Source organism: Carcharhinus amblyrhynchos, chromosome 15 (assembly GCF_965287045.1).
Source record: "Carcharhinus amblyrhynchos chromosome 15, sCarAmb.v2.hapA, whole genome shotgun sequence".
NCBI classification, from domain to species: domain Eukaryota; kingdom Metazoa; phylum Chordata; class Chondrichthyes; order Carcharhiniformes; family Carcharhinidae; genus Carcharhinus; species Carcharhinus amblyrhynchos.
The window spans coordinates 62,190,417-62,217,512 of NC_137338.1; the positions used below are offsets into that span (position 1 = coordinate 62,190,417).

A 27,096-nucleotide genomic window follows, 5' to 3' on the forward strand; every position below is an offset into this window, starting at 1 on the left:
GTAAACAAAAAATCAGCAACAGACCAGCAGAGAGAGAGAGTTACAAGAGAGAATTGTATTTCTCTATCTGTCAGCCAATACCATGAGATGTCAACCATTTGAATAAATTACATGAGAACAATTTGTGTTTGCGGCCCTTGGTAGTATTGGTAAGTGTTAGCTTTGGTGAAGCGTTAAGCAGAATGTGGAAGAGCCAGCAAGCAAAAGTCACCAGAATAAACTATTTGAAGGTTTGGGTTTGCACTGGGGGCTTTTTTCCTAACATTCCTAACCAGCTGGAACATGTTGGAGTAGTTTTTATACGTTAATGGTAGCTCAGTTTGTAGTACACTTGCTTCTGATTCAGGAGGGTTAAAATCCCACTCAAGGATTCAGACAGCAACCTAGGCTGACAATGCAATGCCATACTGCGGAGCACTGCACTCTTCCTGGTGCTGTTTTTCAGTGAAGTCATTAAGAGGAGGAGCTATCTACCCTGTCGGGTGCCAATGGAAGATCTCACAGCACTACTATAAAGTGGAGTTATCCTTGATGTGTTAGTTAATGTTTATTCCTCAATCAATATCACAAAAACATAATCTGGGAGCTTGTTGTACTCAAATTAGTTGCCACGTTTCCTATCTTGCGGCAATGACTAAGGGTGGGATTCTCTGATCTCATTTGCCCCGCCTGTAACCTAATGACCTGGATGTGGCTGCGTCCTGTTTACTTTAGCCTATATGTAATATTGTTATTGCCTATTTGAATCAGAATAATATAGATATACTTCATATGCTCACCTTATTCTGCATTCACCTACTTAACTCCAGCATCATATGAAATGCATTAGAACTTTATGTGGATTAGTTGTGTTAAAATTATTCACAGTAAGAAGTCTCACAACACCAGGTTAAAGTCCAACGTTAAAGGTGACTTTTGCTACCAAATAAACCTGTTGGACTTTAACCTGGCGTTGTGAGACTTCTTACTCTGTTTACCCCAGTACAACTGTGGCATCTCCACATCATAAAATTATTCATACATGCAACAGCAGGAAGACTTGCCATTTATTTTTAGTGCTGCATTATGGTGCCGTAATAATGCTGAATCCACTCTTTTTAATTCTTATTTGTATATTTTCATACTGCTACACATGCATGTTTGTTGTAGATGCTTTCTCAGACTGAATGGTGTTATTTACACCCACAAGCAATCAGAAGGCTTTGCTTTTCTGCAAGTTAGCCTGCAAACGCCCCTTATCCACTTGTTTACTCATGCCACTTTGTGACCTAAATAGGATATTTGTGTCTTTTGCATGTGTATCTCCTCAACCTGCCTAAAGACAGGTTGAGCAAGCACTTAGTGAAGAGGGGCAGGATATGAGTTGAGGAGGAATTTCTTCAGCCACAGCATGATGAATCTGTGGAATTTGTTGCCACAGAAGACTACAGAGTCTAGGTCATTGAGTATATTTAAGACAGCGATAGATAGATAGATCCTTGATTGGTAAGGAGATCAAAGGTTACAGGAAAAAAGCAGGAGAATGGAGTTGAGAAATTAATCATTGAATCCCTACAGTGTAAAAAGAGGCCATTCGGCCCATTAAGCCTGCATTGACAACAATCCCACTGAGACCCGATCCCCATAACCCATGTATTTACCCTACTGGTCCTCCTGACATTAAGGCACAATTTAGCATGGCCAATCCACCTAACCTGCACGTCTTTGGACTCGGCCGTGATTGAATGGCCTAATTCTGCTCCTAAACCTTATGATACAAATAAGTAAGCTTATCTCACAGCTGTTGAACATTCTGCGAAACTCAGTTTTAATTGGTTTCATTTAATTTAATCTGCGCAACTGATGAATGATTCACAAGAAAACGCATGACACATTTCCCCACATCAGTGGATCTCTTACTTGACTCGAGCATGATGTCTTCTAATGGCCCCTCCAGGCTTGTTGACTTTGAGACTGCCTCGTACTTTCACCACCCTATTTAAAAATGTATCTCACTTGCAGGATTCCTTTTCTAAATAATGTATTTGTGTTTGGGTAACTCTGGTCTTTTTCACTGTTTTCTAAAAAAATTATTTATGGAATGTGGACATCGCTGGCAAGGCCAACATTTGTTGCCCATCCCCAATTACTCTTGAGCTGAGTGCCTTGCTTCCAGGGCAGTTAAGAGTCAAGCACATTGTGGTGGCTCTGGAGTCACATGTAGTCCACATTAGGCAAGGATGGCAGATTTCCTTTCCTAAATGGCACGAGTGAACCAGAGCAGCAATCAATATTAGTATCATGGTCATCTTTACTGAGACTAGCTTTATATTGCAGATTTTGTTTCTGAACTGAGTTCAAATTCCACCAGATGCTGTAGTATGATTTGAACCCACGTAACTGGAACATTTTAGCCTGGTCCTCTGGATTAACTTATTTATTTGTGTCATAAGTAGGCTGACATTAACATTGCAATGAAGTTACTGTGAAAATCCCCTACTCGCCACACTCCGGTGCCTGTTCGGGTACACTGAGGGAGAATTTAGCATGACCGATGCACCTTTTCAGACTGTGGGAGGAAACCGGAACAACCGGAGGAAACCCACACAGACATGGGGAGAATGTGCAGACACTGCACAGACAGTGACATAATCACTGTGCTGCCCAAAAGCTCAAGTGACATTCACTTTACACCACAGTCTCAATTTTTTATATGAAGAAGCCCTTTTTATAATTTTTGGAGGTGTTCCCAACACAAGTCGAGCGAAACATTCCATCATCTGGAGTCTCTGTTTATATTAAAGAAACATCAGTTCCTGAATGCTGCAACCAGGAAGGCCTAAATGCCATTGCACAGGGAACTTCTATGTCAAATGTAGCCACACTATTTAATGAAATACAGGTTGTCAGTATGCTGCATGTTTTACATCATTAAGACATCTGGTTGCTGGGAGTTAATGTAGAAGAGGTCTCGACTTATACTTCACAATTACCTCCTCCAACTTCTAATGTCTGTGGCAACATTGAAAAAAACGACATGTTGTTAAAACATTTTGTTGTCCACAATGTGCAAGCCTCTTAACTCAGAATTAAGTTTCCACAATGCATGACAGTTTCAAAAACACAAACGCACAGTTGTGGCCTCCCTGTGGGAGGCACAGTGGTTAGCACTGCTGACTCACAGCACCAGAATTGTGTTCAATTCCGGCCTCAGGTCACTGTCTATGTGGAGTTTGCACTCCCTCCCCATGTCTGCGTGGGTTTCCTCCTGGGTGCTCCGGTTCCCTCCCATAGTCCAAAAATGTGCAGGTTAGGTTGATTTGAGCATGCTGAATTGCCCCTTAGTGTCAGGGAGATTAGCAGGGTAAATATGTGGGGTTGTGGGAGTAAGGCCTGGGTAGGATTATGGTCGGTGCAGACTCATTGGGCTGAATGGCCTCCTTCTGCACTGTAGGAAATCTACGAATTCTACGATCAAGCGATCAACTCTTTGTATCCTGATCCATGGTTGCCAGAAACTTGATCGAGGTCAAGGACCAGATGTTAGCAAGTTGATAAAACAGTTTTCCACAAATTGAACATGAGTATAAAACTCTAATTACTACCTATAGTGCTGCTTGTGAGGACTTTGAACCAGCCAAAGAAATTTTACCATTTGGAAGCTGAAGAAAATTTTAATTTTCAAATTATAAAAAGCAAGGCACTTAAATGAGCACGGCCTCAACCGGGATCTTGGGTTCATGTCGCACTATCTGTAACCCCCATGACTTGCCTGGGCTTGTAAAATCTCACTTACTGTCCTGTCTGGAGACAATACACACCTCTTTAACCTAGGCTAATGCTATCTCCACTCACATTGCCTGCATCTTTAAGACTTGAATAGCAGGTTACTGACTTCTAATCAGTATTCTGTAAACTGTGTGTGTCTTTATATGCCCTTCTCTGACCAGAACCTTCCACACACCTGACGAAGGAACACCGTTTCTGACAGCTTGCGGGATTACTATCAAATAAACTGGTTGGACTTTAACCTGGTGTTGTGAGACTCCTTAGTGGTCCCAATTGATTAGGGCTGGGGCTTTCAATGGGGGAAAGGAAATTATGATGCGATTTAGGTGAGATATAGGATGTGGAAGGAAACTGCAGGGGATGGGCACAGTTGAAATGTGGAGCTTGTTCAAGGAACAGCTACTGCGTGTCCTTGATAAGTATGTTCCTGTCAGGCAGGGAGGAAGTGGTCGAGCAAGAGAACCGTGGTTTCCTAAAGAAGTTGAATCAATTGTGAAGCGGAAGAAGGAGACTTATGTCAAGATGAGAGGTGAAGGCTCAGGACGTTTGAGAGTTACAAGTTAGCCAGGAAGGCCTAAAGAGAGAGCTAAGAAGAGCCAGGAGGGGGACGTGAGAAGTCTTTGGCAGGTAGGATCAAGGAAAACCCTAAAGCTTTCTATAGGCATATCAGGAATAAAAGATTGATTAGGGCCAGTCAAGGACAGTAATGGGAAGTTGTGTGTGGAGTCCGAAGAGATAGGAGAGGCACTAAAAAACGAATATTTTTTGTCAGTATTCACATTGTCTTTTTCCTATGTTGTCAAGGAGAATACTGAGATACAGGCTATTAGACTGGATGGGATGGAGGCTCATAAGGAGGAGCTGTTAGCAATTCTGGAAAGTATGAAAATTGATAAGTCTCCTGGGCTGGATGGGATTTGTCCTAGGATTCTCTGGGAGGCTAGGGAGGAGATTGCAGAGCCTTTGGCTTTGATCTTTAGATCGTCATTGTCTATAGGAATAGTGCCAGAAGACTGGAGGACAGCAAATGTTGTCCCCTTATTCAAGAAGGGGAGTAGAGACAACCCTGGTACTTATAGACCACTGAGCCTTACTTCTGTTGTGGGCAAAGTTTTGGAAGGGAATATAAGAGATAGGATTTATAATCATCTAGAAAGGAATAATTTGATTAGGGATAGTCAACACGGTTTTGTGAAGGGTAGGTCGTGCCTCACAAACCTTATTGAGTTCTTTGAGAAGGTGACTAAAGAGGTGGAGGAGGGTAAAGCAGTTGATGTGGTGTACATGGATTTTGGCGTTTGATAAAGTTCGTCACGGTAAGCTATTGCAGAAGATACGGGGCATGGGATTGAGGATGATTTAGCGGTTTGGATCAGAAATTGGCTAGCTGCAAGAAGACAGAGGATGGTGGTTGATGGGAAATGTTCATCCTGGAGTTCAGTTACTAGTGGTGTACCGCAAGGATCTGTTTTGGGACCACTGCTGCTTGTCATTTTTATCATTGACCTGGATGAGGGCTTTGGAGACAGTGCAGAGAAAGTTTACCAGGATGTTGCCTGGTATGGTGGGTCTTAGCTATGAGGAGAGATTGGGTAAACTGGGGTTGTTCTCCCTGGAAAGACGGAGAATGAGGGGAGACCTAATAGCGGTGTATAAAATGATGAGGGGTATGATAGGGTGAACACTGGGAAGCTTTTTCCCAGGTTGGAGGTCACAAACACATGAGGTGTCACAGGTTCAAGGTGAGGGGGGAGAGGTTTAACTGAGTTATCGGGGGGGACATATTTTACACAGAGGGTGGTGGGGGCCTGGAATGAACTCCCAAGCAGGGTGGTGGAAGCAGACACGCTGGGATTGTCTAAGACTTATCTGGATAGTCACATGAGCAGACTGGGAATGGAGGAATACAGAAGAATGGTCTAGTTGGACCAATGAACGTCGTAGGCTTGGAGGGCCGAAGGGCTTGTTTCTTGTGCTGTATTGTTCTTTGTCCTTTTGTTCTTTGTAAAAGGGTAGGTTAGTAAATTTGTGGATGACACTAAAGTCGGTGGAGTTGGGGACAATGCGGAAGGATGTTGCAGGTTACAGAGGGACAGATAAGCTGCAGAGCTGGGCTGAGAGGTGGCAAATGGAGTTTAGTGCAGAAAAATGTGAAGTGATTCACTTTGGAAGGAGTAACAGGAATACAGAGTACTGGGTTAATGGTAAGTTACTTGGTAGTGTGAATGAGCAGAGAGATCTCGGTGTCCTTGTGCATAGATCCCTGAGAGTTGGCACCACGGTTGATAGGGTTGTTAAGAAGGCGTATGGTGTGTTAACTTTTGTTGGTAGAGAGATTGAGTTTAGGAGCCATAAGGTCATGTTGCAGCTGTACAAAACTCTGGTGCGGCCGTACTTGGAGTATTGCGTACAGTTCTGGTCGCCGCATTATAGGAAGGATGTGGAAGAATTGGAAAGGGTGCAGAGGAGATTTACCAGGATGTTGCCTGGTCTTATGAGGAAAAGTTGAGGGACTTGAGGCTGCCTTCGTTAGAGAGAAGAAGGTTAACAGGTGACTTAATAGAGGCATATAAGATGATCAGAGGATTCGAATGGACAGTGTGAATCTTTTTCCTTGGATGGAGATGGCTAGCACGAGAGGACGTAGTTTTAAATTGAGGGGTGATAGACATAGGACAGATGTCAGAGGTAAGTTCTTTACTCAGAGAGTAGTAAGGGCGTGGAATGCCCTGCCTGCAACAGTAGAGGATTCACCAACATTAAGGTCATTTAAATGGTCATTGGATAAACATATGGATGATATTGGAATAGTGTAAGTTAGATGGGCTTTAGATTGGTTTCATAGGTTGATGCAACATTGAGGGCCAAAGGGCCTTTACTGCGCTGTAACGTTCTATGTTCTATATTAAGAAACGTGTCCCATCACTCTGTGCTGTGTTGACGTGATGTGCTATCTGACGTGCATTACTTTACAAATCTGTTTTATTCTCCACACATTCCCCCCAAGATAGCATAACAAAGTTCATAGTGGAGCATTGAAACCCTGTAGCAAGATGTCAAATCCTGACTATTGAGATTTATCTGCCCTTAGTTGGAGAGGTTTAATAGTGCTTTAACAGCACAGTTGATCAGTGCCTGAGACATCTGGGCAAGAGCATATACTTGTTAACTGAGTCTCTGTTATGTTTAAACTTTAGTTCATTTATTTATTAGTCACAAGCAGGCTTACATTAACACTGCAATGAAGTTACTGTGAAAATCCCCTAGTTACCACAAGGGGATGGCACGATAGCACAGTGGTTAGCACTGCTGCTTCACAGCTCCAGGGACCTGGGTTCGATTCCCAGCCCGGGTCACAGTCTGTGTGGAGTTTGCACATTCTCCTCGTGACTGTGTGGGTTTCCTCTGGGTTCTCCGGTTTCCTCCCACAGTCCAAAGACGTGCAGGTTAGGTTGATTGACCATGCTAAAATTGCCCCTTGGTGTACTAGGATGCTTCGGTTAGAGGGATTAGCAGGAAAAATATGTAAGGATATGGGTGTAGGGCTTGGGTGGAATTGTGGTTGGTGCAGACTCGATGGGCTGAAGGGCCTCTTTCTGCACAGTAGGGTTTCTATGATTCTTTCTACCACACTCTGGCACCTGGTCAGGTACACTGAGGGAAAATTTAGTACGGCCAATGCATATCTTTTGGACTGTGGGAGGAAACCGGAGTGCCCGGAAGAAACCCATACGGATAGTGACCCAAGCCGGGGATCAAATTCAGGTTCCTGCTGCTATGAGGCAGCAGTGCTAACCACTGCGCCACCTTTCACTGTTAAAGGGGTGGTGTGTGGAGCTAAGAGGGGTGTGTCCACTGGAAATAATTGGTGGGGGGAAAAAAAAGCAAAACTGAAACGGCCTCTAGATTGTAAACCTATGAAATGTTGTATTTTTGCAGTGTCAGAATATTGTTTCTTATGAACTGTATCTTTGATTTTGTTTGTTTTTTAACCTATTCAGAATTGCCTCTTCCTCACTTCCTCGCATTGAAGAGTGACAGCGAGATACAAAAAGGTAATCCTTCCCAAAGTACGGAAACCCATGGGCAACTGGCTCACCCAGCCCCGTTAGTGAGCATCCCCAGAGGCTGTGACAGTGTGACAGCAAGAATGGTAAGACATATAGAAAAACAAGTTATCTTCAATACATTTACAAAATGCTTCCAAATGTATTAATAATTCAAGTACTTCCAGGATCTTGTCATTTTTAAAACAAAGCTAGTGAATTATTCCCTGGATATGGGCATTGCCAACATTTATTACCTAATCCCTGTTCCTTTATGTAATCGAGTGGCTCAGTTAGGATGCAAATCAGTCATGATCTCATTGATTGGTGGCTGAGGCTTAAAAATAGCTGAATGGCCTCTATTCTCTTCTCACTTATCTTCAGTGAGCAGTTGAGAGTCCACTTTATTGGTGTGGGTGTTAAACATAGGGCAGGTTGGATAAGAACATGTGTTCACTTCTGTGAAGGATACACAGTGAGAAAATAGCTGTGAATTCTATCATGTGTTAATTTGAAAAATATCAGATCTCCAGAGGCTTGAACTTTGGATAGCTGGGACTGGAAGTGTGGTCCCATTCAAAAGCACTGTCCCATCCAGAGCCAGGTAACAGACGCTACAGAAGGCTATGGTCTAAATTTTACCCCCCACCTTCCACAACGTGGACTTGGCTTATAAAATGCAGCATGGACCTTTCTCCCCATCCCTGACCTGCCTCACATTTTCTGAGCTCAGTGGAAGCAGCCTGTCCATTGGCTGGGAATTTTGGAGCCATTAAGTGACCAATTAATGGCCACTTGAGTGCCTCAGCCACCCCTGTTGCTTTTTCACCCAAGCTAGAGGGAGATCCACGTCAAATGGACTGACTGATAACTGTTGCTATACTCTCCTCTGCCCATCACGGGTAGTCCCTAACCCTAGCCTTTCCTCACACCCCTCGTTGGGGCTTGCCATCCATGATCTACCAATATGCTGGATTTTGCTTCAATACGGCTTCTATAACCCAGCTTTTTTGGGATTGTAGCCCCAGCAATAGCTGCCATTCAAACCTGACGGTTCCTGGGACTTAGAGCTGCCGGCCAGTAACACTGGCAGCTCCCTAAGATGGAACTACCTCCCCAGATAGGGGCAGTTTCATTCTGAGCCAATTCATGCTGACACCAAGCATGCAATGGCTGCAAGCTGACTGGTTTCTTCATGAGCAAGTCCCTGATTGACATTTTATTAGGAGATGCGGGGAATGTGCTGCCCTGTAAAATCCAGTCTTATGACATAGTGGAAGGAGGCCAGGGAATGGAATGGAAACCCTTAGTGGGGAGTCAAGGGGAAATGTTGAGAGTAGATCTCCAGAAAAATGGGAACGGAAGTAAGGCACTCTGCTTGTTTAAGTGTTGTCCACGTCGCTTTGATCACATCACATCAGTTTGATCGTTGATCTGTATCTTAACTCCATCTACCTTCCTTAGTTCCATATCTTTTAAATTTCTGTTTCGCCACGGTATTATCAGGCTCTGTTTTGATATTGTTAAGTGACCAAACCCAGCAATATTTTGTGAAGAGAAAGGTTTCCACTACCCACTGTGTGAAGAAGTGCTTTCTGACAGCACCATTGACTAATTTAACTCTAAATTTAATATTAAGCCCCCTTGTCCTGGATTCTCCCACTGAGGAAATAGGTTCTGTCCATTTGTACTGTAATCCTTTACTCATCTTTAAATATCTCAATTAGATTATCCCTTAATCTTTCATCATTAAGGGAGTACAAGTCTAGTCTGTATAAACTGCTCTCGAATTTAACACTTTGTGTTCTGGTGTCATTCTTTGCATCCCCTCCAAACTCAATATATCATTTCTGTAGCCAAGAATAGGGTGAAAAATGTTTAAATTCAGAAATTTAAAAATAAATAATTCTGGGTTTGATTTCATGTAACGCTACTATGCATCTGAATCAACTTCAAAAATGCACTTCAGACATCTAAATTTTGACCAATTATTCATCTCTGAAAAGAGGTAGAATTGTGATAATATATTCATGAGATCTTTTACTTATCTGTGAAAACTATTCCAGCTTCTTTGTTTTGAAATAGGGGAACCTTACGAAATATTATCGTAGTCTTTTATTCCAAACTATTTAAAATATTTTTAAAAATAGATGGTTTGGGGCTTGCATTGCTGATCTTCTGTGTATTTACTATTCAAAAAATACATTTTACTTCCAAAGAACAAATCATTGAAATTCAATTAAATTACAGGTTAAAACCTAAAAGTGGTGGGATGTGTCCTGCACTTTTTTGCATTCAAAAGTATCAAGGGGGGTGGGAGGGATAGAAAATATGAATAGGAAACAGTAAGCTATAGAAAATAATGGATCAGTCCCTTTCATAGCCTACTTGTAAGTCTACTTTTGATCTCCTTAGAATTGAGTTCAGTAAAGTCCATAATATTATTTTCAAAATGTGCAAGAAAAGGGAAAGGAAAAGTAGAAAGTAAGTGGGAAGCAACCAATATCGGAGGGGATAAACTCTTCTTCAAGTGAAAATGTTTAGAATAACTTGCCAGGTGGTTTAATTTGAAGAATTTGTCATGGGAATTCAAAATATAAATAGATTCACTGATTTGGCAGATAATCTGACAGAAGGTTGGAGACTGGAACATACAGATTAGTCTTATCCCATCTGTGACTTTTCCTCTAATATATGACACAGCGAAATAGAAAGTATGTCGTCATGAATCTCTGTTCTAACTATGCAGCTTATACACGTGCCTGCAATGTGCTTCTTGATGCTATCTAACAAGAACTTGGCAAAATTAGCCAGTACGCAGCAGAATTGTTTTCAAACACAAAATACAGTTTTGCGTATGTGGACATATTAACGCAGCATTCCCTGACCAGCATTACTTTGTGTTGATCCCTGCCCAATGCCCCCTCTCCACTACGTTACTTGGTGAAATGTATATGTCTTGGCTGTTTTAAAGCAGTCCTTCCCGAGGATGCAGGGAAAAGAAGAATTGTTTTACCATGGGTAGAAAGTTCGGAAATAGAAGTCAAACAGTTAGCATCCTTCATTAAGATTCGGGTCATTTTGTTCATAACCCCATGAGCATGTTCAATGTGCGATTTCATCAGAAGTGCTATAAAATCACTTTGTCAAGCAGAGAGATTTAAATCAGCAAGTAGCACATTCCACCAACTAATTTCATTGTAATGAATCATCGAAAATTAAGGCCAACAATGGTCAATTTCTAAAATTAAGACAATAATCACTGATTTGCATTAGCTTCATTGTGCTTTTTTTTAAAGTTTATTTAGTAGTCACAAATAGGCTTACGTTAACACTGCAATGAAGTGACTGAAAATCCTCTAGTTGCCATACTCTGGGGCCTTCTATTTGGGTATACTGAGGGAGAACTTAGCATGACCAATGCACCAAACCAGCACGGAATGTGGGAGGAAACCCACACAGATACGGGGAGAAGGTGCAGACTCTGCATAGACAGTGACCGAGCTAGGAATCAAATCCAGATCCTTGGCACCACGAGGCGGCAGTGCTAACCACTGCGTCGTCATGTTAATATTGAATATAACTTTATGCTTGATTTGGCTGTTGAAGTCATCATATTATTTACATGCCATATCGCCTAACATGAGGAAAGAACGTCGAAGGGGTTGCTGTTATTTTTCCATGCAGATATAAATGCAATTGCTTCACCATTATTTCAGTACATCCTTGAACCTTGTTACATTCAGTACTTTGCAGCTGTTGCATTTGGACACTCTGCCCACGTGTCATAGGAAGGTCGGTTGCTAAATAATGAAGACCATTGAGAAACTAGCCTGTGAGGTGCTCTTGAAACATGGAACCATTGAACGTCACTGTCCACATGTCAAACAACTGTCTGTCTAATTTGAAATTGTAACTTCAACTGTTCACTGACCAAGTTAGCCATGTATGAGGGTGCTATTGTCAGTGGTGCCTTCAAGTCATCAGTTAGTTCATAGAGTCATAGGATCTCTACAGTACAGAAGGGAGCTATTCGGCCCATCTAGTCTGCGCTGATTCCAACAGATCATCTTAACCAGGCCCTCCTCCCGATAACCCCAAATATTTACCCCACTAATTTCCCTAACCTATACATCCTGGGACACTAAGGGGCAATTTAGCAAGGCCAATCCACCTAACCTGCATACCTTTGTACTACGGGAGGAAACCAGAGCACCCGGAGGAAACCCACGCAGACACCCGAGGCCAGAATTGAACCCGGTTCCTTGGTGCCTTGAGGCAGCAATACTAATCATTGTGCCACTCTGTTGCCCAGGGAGCCCCAGTAGGGGGTTTCAATCAGGAAAACTGGTCCTTGTATGACATATCAAATAAGATAATGGTAGATCTATTTTTAAAACAAAAATAGGAGTACGATTAATTAAAAATACTCCCCTTAGACCTCCTTTCAATTAAAGGCTTAGCATTGGTGGTAGACTTCTCTTTGTTTTTAAACTGATAGCGATTGGTGATGGAATTAAATATAAAAGTTGCAGCAATACCTCAGTGGGGGAAATGCTGTGCATTAATGCTGTTGAATTATATAAGTCCAGAATGCTCCAAGATTTGAACTGAATTGGCTGATCTCAACCAGGGCCCAGTCGGCTTCCATGTTCTGGAATTAGAGTGCAGAATATTTAAGACAGCATTTCCATTCAATTTTATTCCAGCTGGGAAATGTTTGGCCAATGTAGACCTGAGCATCCTCGATGTCAATTAACTAACCACAGGTCACTGACTGGACCCAAAGCTGAATAGTGGCTAGTTGTTTGTTATTTTGGTGGCCAGCATTCTGAAACTCTGCTCCAACAAGTGAGTCGTGCTGGGAAACTAAACTGTTGGATTCTCAACATGAAGAGAGATTCTCCTTCTAACATTAAATTGGGGACATGGAAAGGCCATGTTAGAACTGGAAGGGAGAGAGAAAGCTCAATACAAGTTGAATGAAAATAACTCCAATTTCTTTTTACAGTAATATATATTCATTTTGGGTATGGACCATTTTCAGATCTCCTAAATGTGATAATTCCTTGGCAGGATCTGACTCTCTAGGACCTTGTTCACGTGGCTATCGTTTGTGAGTCTTGATCATGTGCACTGATGGGATATTTCAGTCCAGAGATGACGTGAATCCTATCCATGCCTTCCGTGTTGTATATGCACACACACTTTTTACCAATGGTCACTGCAGACTTGATGGGCCGAATGGCCTCCTGCACGGCAGAGATTCTATGATTCTATAGATTAATTAGATGGTAAGAGCGAGGTTAACTCTGGCCGATCATTCTCCTTCATGCAGCCTCTGTATTATTCATGAACCTTAGGATATGAGGACAGCTGCAGCGACTGGTCCAAGATCTTCTAATGCAGCCCTACTGGTCGAAATGGTGCAGTGTTACATCCAAGCGCCTTTGTCAAGTATACAATCAAGAAAGGCAAATTTTCCTTTTAGTGTCCTGGGAAGTTATGGTGGATAAGAAATAGAATTGATTATTGGTCGATATATTTTTATAATCATCATCAATAGGGTAATTAGCAAAGGCTGATGGAACCTATTGACTGAAGTGTAGTTGTATCTTGCTCCTGGACTGAAATATAACTTTGTACCTTTTGAAGCAGGAAGCTGTGTCTGCATCTACTTTGCCTTTCACCTCTCCTCCTGCGTCACCCTCCTACCAAAAGAGTCCAGCAGTAAGTGGCGATGGGAGATCAAGAGTTGGTTTTGATCCAAATCACACAGGTAGGTTAAAGCTATGAGTGCGTGTGCTCACATTTTGAGGTGGAGAATATTCGAAGTATTTTATTCCAGGAAAAGCCTGTCAGAGAAAGAAATGTGCCCAGAATAATGTCTCAAAGTCAGACGAATTAATACTTAAGAAAAGTTGTGCATCGATCTTTCTTGTGATTTGTTACAGTTGGTGGCAAGTCACTGTCAGAGCTGATTGAGTTTATCTTTATCTTAGAACATAAGAACATAAGAAATAGGAGCAGGAGTAGGCCATCTAGCCCTTCGAGCCTGCCCCGCCATTCAATAAGATCATGGCTGATCTGTTGTGGCTCAGTTCCACTTTCCCGCCCTCTCCCCATAACCCTTAATCCCCTCTCTTATCAAGAACCCATCAACCTGCTTCTTAAAAATATTTAGCGAGGCAGCCTCCACCACTTCAACGGGCAGAGAATTCCAGAGATTCACCACCCTTTGAGTGAAGAAGTTCCTCCTCAACTCCGTTCTAAACCGCCTCCCCTTTATCTTGAGGCTGTGCCCCCTAGTCCTACTGTCTTTTTTGAGCGGGAAGAGTCTCTCCACCTCTATCCTATCCATCCCATTCATCATCTTATACGTCTCAATGAGATCTCCCCTCATTCTTCTAAACTCTAACGAGTACAAGCCTAGTTTATTCAGCCTCTCCTCATAGCTCAATCCCCTCAACTCCGGTATCAGCCTAGTAAACCTCCTCTGCACTCCCTCCAGGGCCAAAATATCCTTGCGCAGGTGCGGCGCCCAAAACTGCACACAGTACTCCAGCTGCGGCCTCACCAATGCCCTATACAGCTGCAGCAAGACCTCCCTACTTTTATATTCAATCCCCCTCGCTATGAAGGCCAGCATCCCATTCGCCTTCCTGACCACCTGCTGCACCTGCAAGCTGGGTTTTTGCGACTCATGCACAAGGACCCCGAGGTCCCTCTGCACCGTCGCCTGCTGCAGTTTTTCGCCACGTAAGTAATAGTCCTTCCTACCATTCTTCCTACCAAAGTGGACCACCTCACACTTGCCAACATTAAATTCCATTTGCCATTTCCTGGCCCATTCGCCCAGCCTATCTAGATCCTTCTGCAGACTCTCCACACCCTCCGCACAATTTGCCTTTCCCCCAATCTTGGTGTCATCAGCAAATTTCGACACCCTGCACTCGGTTCCCTCCTCCAGATCATCTATATAAATGGTAAATAGCTGAGGCCCCAGCACTGACCCCTGGGGCACCCCACTAGTCACCAACCGCCAATCCGAATAGCACCCATTGACCCCCACTCTCTGCCTCCTATTTATCTTCATCCAGTGCCAATGAGTTTCAGTAATGTGAGTTGAAGTTTCCTCCCCAATGTGATTTTTCTTTTAAGTCATTTACAGGATGTGGGCATTGCTGGCTAGGCAAACATTTATTGCCCACCCTGAATTGCCCTCAAGATTGATTCCAGCAGCAAGTCATTGGATTCTTCATGTCTGAATATTGCTTGAAATGCCAGTAATGAATCATAGTACAGGATTAGAATCACAGAATCCTACAGTGTAGAAAGAGACCATTCGGCCCATTGAGTCCGCACCAACCACAATTCCACCCAAGTCCTATTCCCATAACCCCATGCAATACCCTAGCTAGTCCCCCGACACGAAGGGGCAATTTAGCATGACCAATCTATCTAACCCGCACATCTTTGGATTGTGGGAGGAAACCAGGGCATCCGGAGGAAACCCACACAGACATGGAGAGAGTGTGCAAACTCCTCACAGACAGTGACCCCAGCCGGGAATCGAACCCGGGGTTCTTGGCGCTGTGAGGCAACAGTGGTAACCACTGTGTCACAGTGCCGCCCCTAATTGTGTGACTAAGATTCAGTTCTGGGCATTTGAGAAATGCAGTAGATGAAATTTGAACAAGTTGCTCCAGGCAGCTGTACTTCAGTAATTCCCCTGTGTGCAATTTTTTGCTCTGTTAACTATTTCCCTGTCAGAGGAGGAGTATCATGAAAATGAGTTGTAAGATGAAGGCAGAGGGAAATGTAGCTTGCAATTCTTTCTGTATGAGAAAGATGGAAATACAAGTCAGTGCTTCCGTTAATTGTATTAAATTTTGTTAGTGTCACAATTAGGCTTACATTAACACTGCAATGAAGTTACTGTGAAAATTTCCTAGCTGCCATACGCCGGCGCCTGTTCGGGTACACGGAGGGAGAATTTAGCACGGCCAATGCATCTAACCAGCACATCTTCGAATTATGGGAGGATACCAGAGCACCCAGAGGAAACCCATGCAGACATGGGGAGGAAGTGCAGACTCTGCATAGACAGTGACCCAAACTGGAAGTCGAGCCCGGGTCCCTGGTTAGCAGTGGCAACACTAACACTGTGCCAGAGATTTACATCAGATTGTTGCTAACCACTGTGCCACCATGCTACCCTCAGGTACCACAGTAGCACAGTGGTTAGCATTGCTGCTTCACAGCACTAGGGACTCAGGTTTGGTTCCTAGCTTGGGTCACTTTGTTTGTGTGGAGTTTATACATTCTCCTCTTGTCAGCATGTGTTTCCTCCGGATGCTTCAATTTCCTCCCACATTCTGAAAGACATGCTGGTTAGGTGCATTGATCCGAACAGGCGCCAGACTGTGGCGACTAGTGGAATTTCACAGTAACTTCATTGCAGTGTTAATGTAAGCCTTGCTTGTGACTAATAAATAAATAGACTTTAATAAATGTATAAAATAATTGTTTCCATGTCAGTATAGTGTGTAACTTGAAGAGAAACTCGCAGGTGCTAGTGATCCCACGTGTTGCTACCCTTGTCCGTTTGATGGTTGTAGATTTGGAAGCGGGTGCAGAAGGAGGCTGCACACTTCTGCCACAGTGCAGGTAGTGAATGTTCAAGGATATGGCATTAGTAATCAGGCTGCTTTGCCCTGGATGTTGCTGGACTTCTTAAATTTTGTCAGAGCCACAGAACAAGAGCATATTCCATCATACTCCTGACCTGTGGCTTGCAGGTGCTGTTTAGACATTGGGAAATCAGCAGGTGAGTTACTCACCGTAGAATTCCCAGCCTCTGAGCTGCTCTTGTGACTGCGGTATTTATGTGGCCTGTCCACTCCAGTTTCTGTTCAATGGTAATCCTCAGGATGTTGTTAATGGATAAAATGGGGATTTTAAAGAAATGCTCTTCTGCGGTGTACACCTGTTCAGCATTCAAATCTTTTTCACACTTTGAATGCACAGAACCTGTGTGATTGAATTGTAAAACAAATTGCTTCATAAAAATTCTGCTACACTATTAATTTTAGCTGCAGGGCAGGTTTAAAAATCCATTTAACCCATGGGCGTCCTAAAATGCAGTTCACAGAATATTACAGAACCATTTGGAAATATAGATTACAGCGGTATTCAGCACCAAGCAATTATCTGTATTTAACCCATATTATTTAAATTAATTTGAAAACGTTGCGAGGTGAGGTTTTATTTCTAGCCTTCAGTCATTACTCTTGAACTAATTTGCTTGGCGATTCTACCAGATAGATCATTGAATTTACATCAGAGTTCAGTGCTTAATAAGGTTTGTGATTTGATCTGAAAGATGAGTCCAGAATGCAAAAAAAGTGAATTATGCTGAATAACTGCAATTCTGCTGATGAATGTGAAATAGAGTAAGGCCCGAATGAATATCAAAGCACGTGAAAATATATGATGTGGCACATCAGAAGTATTGCACATTGCAATAGGGGAATAGCATTAGAGTCAGCAGCACCAGCTGAAGACTGAATACCACCAGTGGTGAATGGCCAGCCGTTTTGTTGCAAATATAAGTTGAGAATGGTTTCCATACGTTCAGCACAGCCCACGATAATACTTGGAAAGTATTCTCAATTAATGTTTACTGGACAATATGCAATGAGAAAACAAATCGCATGTCTGGGATGTGCTGCCAAAAGCTTCCATTTTGGTTTTAGCTACTCCTTCTCAACTTTGCCAACCTGTACAGTACTATTACAGCTTCCTCTGCAAAGTGGCAGTGTTTGCTATCCTTGTTGTCAGCCGTCCTCCTGCATGAAATCGGTTTTCCACATTTCTTTTCCCCCTCCTTCTAGCAAGCTCCACCCGTTGGTAGGCTGGCCCAGTGATTAGTATTGCTGCCTCAGGGACCTGGGTTCAATTCTGGCTTTGGGTGACTGTGTAGAGTTTGCACGTTCTCCTCATGTCTGCATGGGTGCTCCAGTTTCCTCTCTCAGTCCAAAGATGTGCAGTTTAGGTGGATTGGCTATGCTAAATTTCCCCTTAGTGTCCCAGGATGTATGCTTTTAAGGGGATTAGTGGGGTAAATACTTAGGGTTCCGGGACGGGGCTTAGGTAGGATGCTGTGTCAGAGGGTGGGTGCAAGCCCAATGGGCTGAATGGCCTCCTTTTACACTGTTAGGATTCTATAATTCTACAATGACAATATTGGATGACCTGCTCAGCTTGCTTTGTGGAGACTGGAGGAGTCATGTATCTGAGCAAAAGACTGGAAACTTCATCACCAGGATTGCTTCCAGAATGATGCACACTTTATTCGAACGTACCTTTTTCTCACGGCTTCCAAGTGTAGGGTTTTGCATATATCCCAAACTCTGAGGAGATTTCAAGAATTGGAAGACTAGTGGTGACAAATCTCTTGGCGATAAGAAATTAGGTGAGGGAAATACTGACTGTCAGTGACCAGGAATACTGATTTCTGTTCTGTTCCCAGCTCTTCACACATCCACTCTCCTAGTTCTAATGAACTTAATTGTCAACTGGGCTCATTAGCTCAGGCAAATAGATTCATTGATGTGCTGCTGTGAGAGAGAAACTATAGAATACAATCCCTACAGTGCAGAAGGAGGCCATTTGGCCCATCAGGCCTGCACCGACAACAATCCCACCCAGGCTCCATCCCTGTAACCTACACGTTTACCCCCTTTAATCTACACATCCTGGGCCACTAAGGGGCAATTTAGTATGACCTAATCCACACACCTTTGGATTGTGGGAGGAAACCCACGCAGAGACAGAGAAAGTGCAAGCTCCACACAGACAGTGACCCAAGATGGAGATTGGACCCGGGTTTTTGAAGCTGAGGCAGCAGTGCTATCCAGTGTGCCACCGTGCTGCAGTGTGAATTGCGGATATGTTGTACTTGAGGAATATACTGAAGTACTGTTCGGTACGCTTTAAAATTCTAATAGTGCAGAGTTTATAACCAGCTGTTAAAATTTATAGTGCTTTTTCAATATTGGAACATTTCAAATTTCACATAATTTAAACGACCTTACCTTCACTTTCTAAACCTCTTGGTCTGCATTGAGCAGTAAAAGAGTTTTTATTTTAAAGAATCTTTCTTGTTTCGGGGGTGGAACAAGGAAAACAGTTTCTAGAATGTGCTGGAACTTTCCATAACTGCCAACCTAGGCTGCAGCATAACTCAGAGAGTTATAAAGCTCCAGCATCAGCAGTTTGCACTTCCAAAGCTTTTAGATACTAATTTATGGTGACTATTTCTGTGTAAATAAGAAATGGATAGCAGCCTGTTATAATACTGTAATACATTCAAAAGGTTTAGATGTTATGAATCTTGAGATCTAAAGCCAAGGAAGCAGTTCACAAAACCAACTTAATGGCTTAATAAACCGTTCCAGTTCTGTGCTTATTCGCATTTTCTAATGTTCAGCACAACACTGTGGGCTGAAGGGCCTGTTCCTGTGCTGTACTGTTCTATGATCTATGTGTGACTGGTTGTAAGGGCGGGGGTGGTATCACTCTCTCAAAATGGTGTGGGGGATATCACTCAGACTGCTGTAAGGGAGGGTGTCACTCTAAGACTGGTATAAGGGAGTATCACTCAGGCTGCTCTCAGCTGATGTATCTCTCTCTCTCAGGCTGGTCTCGGGGAGAGCATCTCTTTCTCTCAGGCTGTCTCGGGGAGAGTACCTCTCTCTCAGGCTGATATAAGGGGGAGTATCTCTCTCTCTCTCTTGGGCTGGTGTAAAGAGTGGGGGTTGGGGTAAATCACTCTCGCAAGCTGGTGTAAGTGGGTGTATCGCTCACAGAACGGTGTAAGAGGCGGGTATCACTCTGTCAGGCTGGTGAAATGGGGGATAGCAAGTGTAACAAGTTAACATTCAGCTCCGGTTTGAAGTTGCCGTGTTACTGGCATTGATGATGATTTGGGCACATCATACTCTGAGAATCCAGCACTGAGTGTTCCAAGCAGTGAAATCAACCCAAAGATAATGATCTACTTTGGCAATATCTCCTGATCTGAGAACCTGGGCTAATATACTCCTGATTCATTATCTTGTGGAAAATTTAATTCCGGGTATTTAAAATACTTTAAAATACAACAAGCGGAAAGTCTTTTCTACAGATTAACCAAAAGCATGAGCTTCACCAATAACTGAAAGCAGGGCAGACCAGATTAACTTCAACTCTGCTACAAAATATGAACATTATGTCTTGCCATCTTGGTGATGTGTTATACTTTGGACTAGGCTTTAATCTGTCCATGCAGACCTGAAGTTAATGTGACTGAAATTGTTGGAAATGTACAAGTTATGTGAGCGAGCCTGTCACATTTTTGGATGGTGGACAGTTTTGTTGCGGAGGATTTGGATGTGACAGACACTGAAACATTACTTTGAAGCTTCAATCTGCTGGCTGGTTTTGGAAATCCCCTTTGTCTTGTGAGAGTCGGAGGCAGTGAGGAAAACGATTCAAACCAAGGATGCTCTGCAGAACGCGTCCCAACTTCTGGTCAAGTGGCGAGGATTATTAAGTTTTTCCTGTGAACCACTTGGGTCTCGTTGTGTTGGGTTAATCGTATTCATTTTGAAACCAGCAAAGGTCACTTACCAAGAGCCTCCACAATAAGGTGTCACATGGCAGCCATCTGTAATTGATAGCTCTCACTGCTGGATGGGGGAAGAGTTGTTGATTCAGCCTTCCTGCCCACTGAGGGATGCCAAAGACATTTGTTTTGGGGGACACTTGGTTAGAATGGTTGAGAGAGGCAAGTGAGGGCCTTGGCCAGACTGTCATAGGAGAAGTGATTAGGCTCAGATTTGTTGAGGGAATGCAGGGATGGGGCTGACCAAACAAGGGCATTAAAGAGCAAAGAACAACACAGCATGGGAAACAGGCCCTTCGGCCCAACGAGCCCGTGCCGCCATTTTAACATTGTGAGTGCCCTCTTCTACCTATGACCTTTGTCTACGCCTATTGGACTCCTCAATGAAGGAACCAAAACCAGATTGAGGGACCACTAATTTAGGGACGATTTGTCAACACCAGTCAGCCTAAGAGCACGTTTTTGGGGTGTGGGAGGAAACCCACACAAGCACGGGGAGAATGTGCAAACTCCCACAGACACTGGCCCAAATCCATGTATCTGCACAGCAAACAGTGATAGTCACTGAGCTGTCATGCTGCCCGTCACATGGCCCAGTTTAAGCATACACTAACGACGTGAAGCACTAGGCAACTCTCGAAGCAACATCCAAGAGCAGCCCTTGCACAACCCACCACGCGTATGCCCCTTGTTGGACCGAGTCACCTGTGGATTAAAAGAAAAGACATCAATAAACATGCACAACTTATACAGACATTCACGGAATCCGCAGAAGCTCAGAAGTAAAACAAGTGAGCCATAAAATAAATTACTTAGCAGGGCTGGGCCAGTGTGGTGTGATTTCTTATTCTCTTCATGAAGAGGGACAGAAATGAAGTCAAAGTGGAATTTGCTGTGACTGAAAGCAGCTTGACAATTCCCATTTCACCTCATCTCACTAAAATGTAAATCAGTCTGCCCTTCAGATAATTGGAAAAGTGTTCGTTAAGAAGTTGTGTAGATTGCGATATCAAGCTCACATTGCAAAGCTACCTCATTGTTTCCCTGTTGGGCAATGCTATGGTCTCGCCAGATAGTGGGTAGTGAGCATACACTCTTGATCTTAAGGGATGTGAGATCCAGTCACAAGATTCTCTAATGCCTAACTTGAGAATCTGGTGATGGTAGTGCCGCTAAACATTAGGGGAAGGTGTTTAGATTCTGTCTTATTGGAGATGGTCATTGCTGCCACTTGTTGTGGCGTGTATGTTTCTTGCCCCTTTATCAACCTGAACCTGAATGTTATCCAAGTCTTGCTGCTTACATGTCTAGATCTCTTCAATATCTGAGAAGTTACAAGCTGAACTGAACATCTTTGCAGTCAACGGTGGACGTCTCCACTTCTGACTCGACCCATTTCCTGAATATTAACCAGGAAAGAAAAGAAGGTGTTTTCTTTCCTACAACACACAGGAACTCCAGCAGTGGTATCCTGAGGCTGAGATAATTGACTTCCAGCAAGCACAGCCATCTTCTTTTCTGCTAGAAATGATTCCAACCAGTGAAGACTTTTCTCACTGGTTTCCATTGATTCAAGTTTTACCAGAAACTAACAAGCTCTGAAATCTTGGATGAGGGCATTATTTGTTTAATTGTAAACTAATTGTAACTAATTGCATGCAGCGATAGGCATGTTCTCCTGTAAATGGGAGTGGACTGACAATGTGGTTGTTGCATTGGGAGGTGCATGTTCAAAATGTGTATTTCTGTAAATTAGCAACTTACAAAAGCGTGTAAAGATTGGCTCCAGTTCTATCCTACGTCAGCGGACTTTCTGGATTATAATAACCGGAGTCAAATTCAGCCTTCTATTTTCTTAATTCACTGTGTACACCAGAGCATCCAGTGTAAATGCTGCAACAATGTAAAAGCCCTATTTCAATCCATGCTGGCAACATTCTTCAGATTCATTAGGATTCGGCTTTCTGTACATAAAAACCACAACTGTATTCTGGAACGTCAAGTGCTTATGTTACTCAAACCAACCGGGGAGAATTACTCCAAGGTGCATCTGACATGTCATAACATTTCAAGGCTGTGGGTCAAGTGCTGGTAAATGGCACTAGACGGGAGGTCAGGTCTTTCTCGTGAGGCCTCTTCTGCACTGTATGATTTTATGAATGATGGTTGTTGGCACATCCATTACTGTTCTCCTCCCCCATCTCCCCAGGTTTGCTCCAGGTACTGAATGATCAGCTTCAGTTAGTCTAATGGTTGTTTCTGGTGTTTTACCATTTCTGAATGTTTTACCTTCTGGTGTCAGAGTTCCCAAACACAATCCATATTATTTCCAGATTGCAAATCACCAATCAATTGCCTTTTGCTAATTGTGCCACACAATTAGCTCTGAAATGACCCTGACTGATTCACAATATAAGATGACACAGTAGAAAGATACATGTTTGAGCCACAATGGATTGATGGTAGCTTGCTGCAAGGGCACTGTACAACTTCAAGCCTCAATCTGAATTACTCACTCTTTTTTAATGTTGCAGTCATTCATGAAGGAAGCCCAACATCAGGCCCTGCTGTATATCCAGACGGACAAGCCCATGGGAACTATGTATCCAAGCCTACACTTCCTTACTCATTTTATGCTCAGGTAAGGGTGAACTCAGCCCAAAGAATTCTTAATTTTCCTCAAGAATGAATGATTAAAGGGCAGTGAAACCCAAGTTTTTGTCAAACAAAGCATATATCCACTGGAAGATTTTGGCAAAATACAAATATTTCATAATTCACATGATGGAAGGAAGTGAGCATTTGCTGCTGAAGGAAAGAATATATTTTCTCCTTAATAGAATTCTCTCCATAAACAGAACTGTTTATTAATAAGGTGTTAAATCAGTATTGCATTACTGATACTGGAGTGGGATGGATGAGTGTGGGAGGAGCAAGAGAAAGAGCTTTAATAATAAGTGTTACTATAAGCTATGCAGTTTCGCTTCATCCACAAAGCGCTTGGAAATATAATCCTCCTTTAGAGTTCAAAATGCTCAAGAGTTTTTTTTTTAAACATTTTTACTCCATTCTTAAAGTTACAAAGCCAATGCGCAGAATGCCTGGGCAAGTCCTTAATCCATCTCCTTGCTTGCTTCAAAAACCAATTCAAATTCAGATTTAATCCAATTCACGGTCCCCACAAGAGAGACGTACAAGATCCAAGCTGACAAGAAAAGGCATTGCATCCGATCTTGGGTTTGATCTGATGCTTGATCTTTCTGAATGTTGGACATGATGCTGGTGTCAGGGTGTGTTGTACTGAACCTTTGCTGCAGAACCCAGTTATAGCGCGGTGCCCAAAAACTGCACACAATCCATGCATTGTGCAAGTTTAGACTGGGCAGCATACAAAGAACAAAGAACAACACAGCACGGGAAACAGGCCCTTCGGCCCAACGAGCCCGCGCCGCCGTCCCACTGTCTCAGTGACCTATTCATGATTTTAGTCTAGGCCTAATGTGCGAGGATCAGGGAGGTCCAATTGAGGGACAATTTAGTACCCAATCAATCAGCCTAAAAGCACATCTTTGGGATGTGGGAGGAAACCGGAGCACCCGGAGGAAACCCACGCAACCACGGGGAGAACGTGCAAACTCCCACAGACACAGGCCCAAATCCATGTGTCCGCACAGCAACAGAGATAGTCTCTGAGCTGTCATGTTGCCCTCGAGATGGTCCAGTTTAAGCACACCGACGACATGAAGCAATAGGCAACTCCCGAAGCAACGTCCAAGAGCAGCCCACTACAACCTGCCGCATGCATGCCCCTTGCTGGACTTAAATGCCTGTGGAGACAAAAAAATTCATTATTAAACAGGCAAAGACTGTAACATCCCTGAGGCAAAAACGTAATCCCAAGCCTACAATGTTTAGTAAGGCCTACTATATCCCCCTATATGTAGCCCGCTCATGTGGCTGTCTAAGTGACTCTTAAACAACCCTAGCGTGCCTGCTTCCACCACCTTACTCGGTAGTGCATTCCACACCCCCACTACCCTTTGCGTGAAAAACTGCCCTCTAATATTTGTCTTATACCTAGCCCCCCTCACCCTAAGCCCGTGACCCCTCGTTCTATCCATTTCTAATAGCGGAAAAAGCTTACCACCATTTACTCTATCTATCCCCTTCATAATCTTATAAACCTCTATTAGATCCCCCCTCAGCCGACGTCTCTCAAGGGAAAACAGCCCAAGTTCGTTCAATCTTTCCTCGTAAGACAGCCCTTCCATACCAGGCAGCATCCTGGTAAATCTCCTCTGCACTCTCTCCAGGATCTCTACATCCTTCCAGTAGTACGGCGACCGGAACTGGACGCAGTACTCCAAGTGAGGCCTAACCAACGTTCTATACAACTGCAACATCAGACTCCTACTCTTATATTCTATACCTCTTCCTATGAAGGCTAACATACCATACGCTTTCCTCATCACATTCTGTACCTGCACCGACACCTTCAGGGACTTGTGCACTTGCACCCCCAGGTCTCTCTGCGTATCTATACTCCGGATAGTTCTACCTTTTATCGTATAACTCCCCTCCACATTATTCCGGCCAAAGTGCATCACCTCGCATTTCTCCGGATTAAATTCCATTTGCCATCTATCTGCCCAATCTACCAGCCTGTCTATGTCCTGTTGCATTGTCAGGCACTGCTCCTCAGTACCCGCCAATCCAACCATCTTAGTGTCATCAGCAAATTTGCTGATCACACCACCTACCCCCTCTTCCAAGTCATTAATATATACCACAAATAGAAGAGGTCCAAGTACCGAGCCCTGCGGCACGCCACTGGTGACAGACCTCCAATTGGAAAAGGAGCCTTCCACTACTACTCGCTGTCTCCTCCTCCCAAGCCAGTTCTCCACCCATCTACATACCTGGCCTTGTATCCCATGAGCCTTCACCTTTTCTATCAGCCTACCATGAGGGACCTTGTCAAACGCCTTACTGAAATTCATATAGACGACATCAACGGCTTGTCCTTCGTCAACCGTTTTTGTCACCTCTTCAAAAAATTCCACTAGATTCGTAAGGCACGACCTCCCTGTAACGAAGCCATGCTGCGTATCCCTGATCAGATTGCAGCGCTCCAGATGTTCATACATCCTATCCTTGAGGACCCTCTCCATTAGCTTGCCTATAACTGAAGTCAAGCTCACCGGCCTATAATTCCCTGGGTTATCCCTCTGACCCTTTTTAAACAACGGTACTACATTTGCAATCCGCCAATCCTCTGGGACCTCACCTGTGTCCAAAGAAGAGACAAAGATTTGCGTCAGAGGCCCAGCAATTTCATCCCTCACCTCCCTTAGCAGCCTGGGATAGATGCCATCAGGCCCCGGAGATTTATCCGTCTTTATACTGTCTAAAAGTCCCAACACCTCTTCCCTCGTGATGACTATTTCCCTCAACGGATCCTCAAACTCCTCAAGCACAGCACCAGACATCAGGCCCCTCTCCTGCGTGAATACCGACGCAAAGTATTCATTCAAGATCTCCCCCATTCCCCCAGGCTCCAAGCATAGTTCCCCTCCTCTGTCCCTGAGAGGACCAATCTTCCCTCTAACCATCCTTTTATTTCTAACATAGGAGTAAAATGCCTTAGGATTTTCTTTAATCCTACCCGCCAAAGCCATTTCGTGTCCCCTTTTTGCCTTTCTGATGCCCCTTTTAAGTTCTCTCCTACATTCTCTGTATTCTTCTAACGCTATCTCTGTCCTCAAATGCTTAGATCTAATGTACGCCTCCCTCTTCCTCCTGACCAGGTCCTCAATATCCCTAGTTACCCACGGCTCTCTAATCCTACCCTTCCCATCCTTCCTCTTGACCGGCACATGTCTTTCCTGCAAAGATTTTAGTTTTCCCTTGAGAGACTCCCACATACCCAGCGTCGACCTGCCATCAAACAGCTTACCCCAGTCCGTATCTTTTGATGGCACAGTGGTTAGCATGCTGACTCAGTGCAGGAATCTGGATTCAATCCCAGCCTCAGGTAACTGTCTGTGTGGAGTTTCCACATTCTCCCCGAGTCATGGGTTTTTTCTGGGTGTTCCAGTTTTTTCCCACAGTCCAAAGATGTACGGGTTAAGTGGATTGGCCATGCTGAATTGACCCTAGTGTCAAAGGAGTAGAAGGGTAAATATTTGGGGTTATGGGATTAGGACCTGGGTGGGATTGCCTTTGGTGCAGACTCTGTGGGCTGAATGGTCTCATTCTGCTCTTTAGAGATTTTATGAAAGCAATTTTGCTTTTGTTCTATGCGTTTGCACTGCATCCCGATTCTTCCTTATGCTTTTTTTAAAATATGACCACTTTTGTATCGTGAGCAATCAGAGTTGCCTGTTCACTTCACAGCTGTGTTACAGATACCAACAGCATTTTTCTTTGACTGCTAACTATTATCCGCAGTGGTTTCACAATCAGAATTAATGGGCTCGTGTGAGATGCATTATGCAAAGCACAAGGTTACAGCATAAAATCACAGCAAGTGCTACAAATAACGCAAGAATCTGAGACTATTCTTATGGTTATTAACCTTGAAAGAAGGAAGAAATCAACATGATGCTGTCC

The 27,096-nt window shown here is 43.6% G+C and overlaps 1 protein-coding gene across 3 annotated transcripts in view; it reads left to right on the forward strand.

Annotated features, from left to right (window-relative positions):
* The window catches only part of reps2 (RALBP1 associated Eps domain containing 2), a 172,870-nt gene that overhangs the window by 66,440 nt on the left and 79,334 nt on the right, over positions 1-27,096 (forward strand). For 2 of the 3 annotated variants that reach the window (XM_080204035.1, XM_080204033.1), the window contains exons 3-5: positions 7,770-7,921; positions 13,470-13,593; positions 23,019-23,125. In XM_080204035.1, the coding sequence (XP_080060161.1) occupies positions 7,770-7,921; positions 13,470-13,593; positions 23,019-23,125 (383 nt within the window). The remainder of the gene's footprint in view (positions 1-7,769; positions 7,922-13,469; positions 13,594-23,018; positions 23,126-27,096) is intronic. The other variant, XM_080204034.1, reaches the window with a different exon arrangement.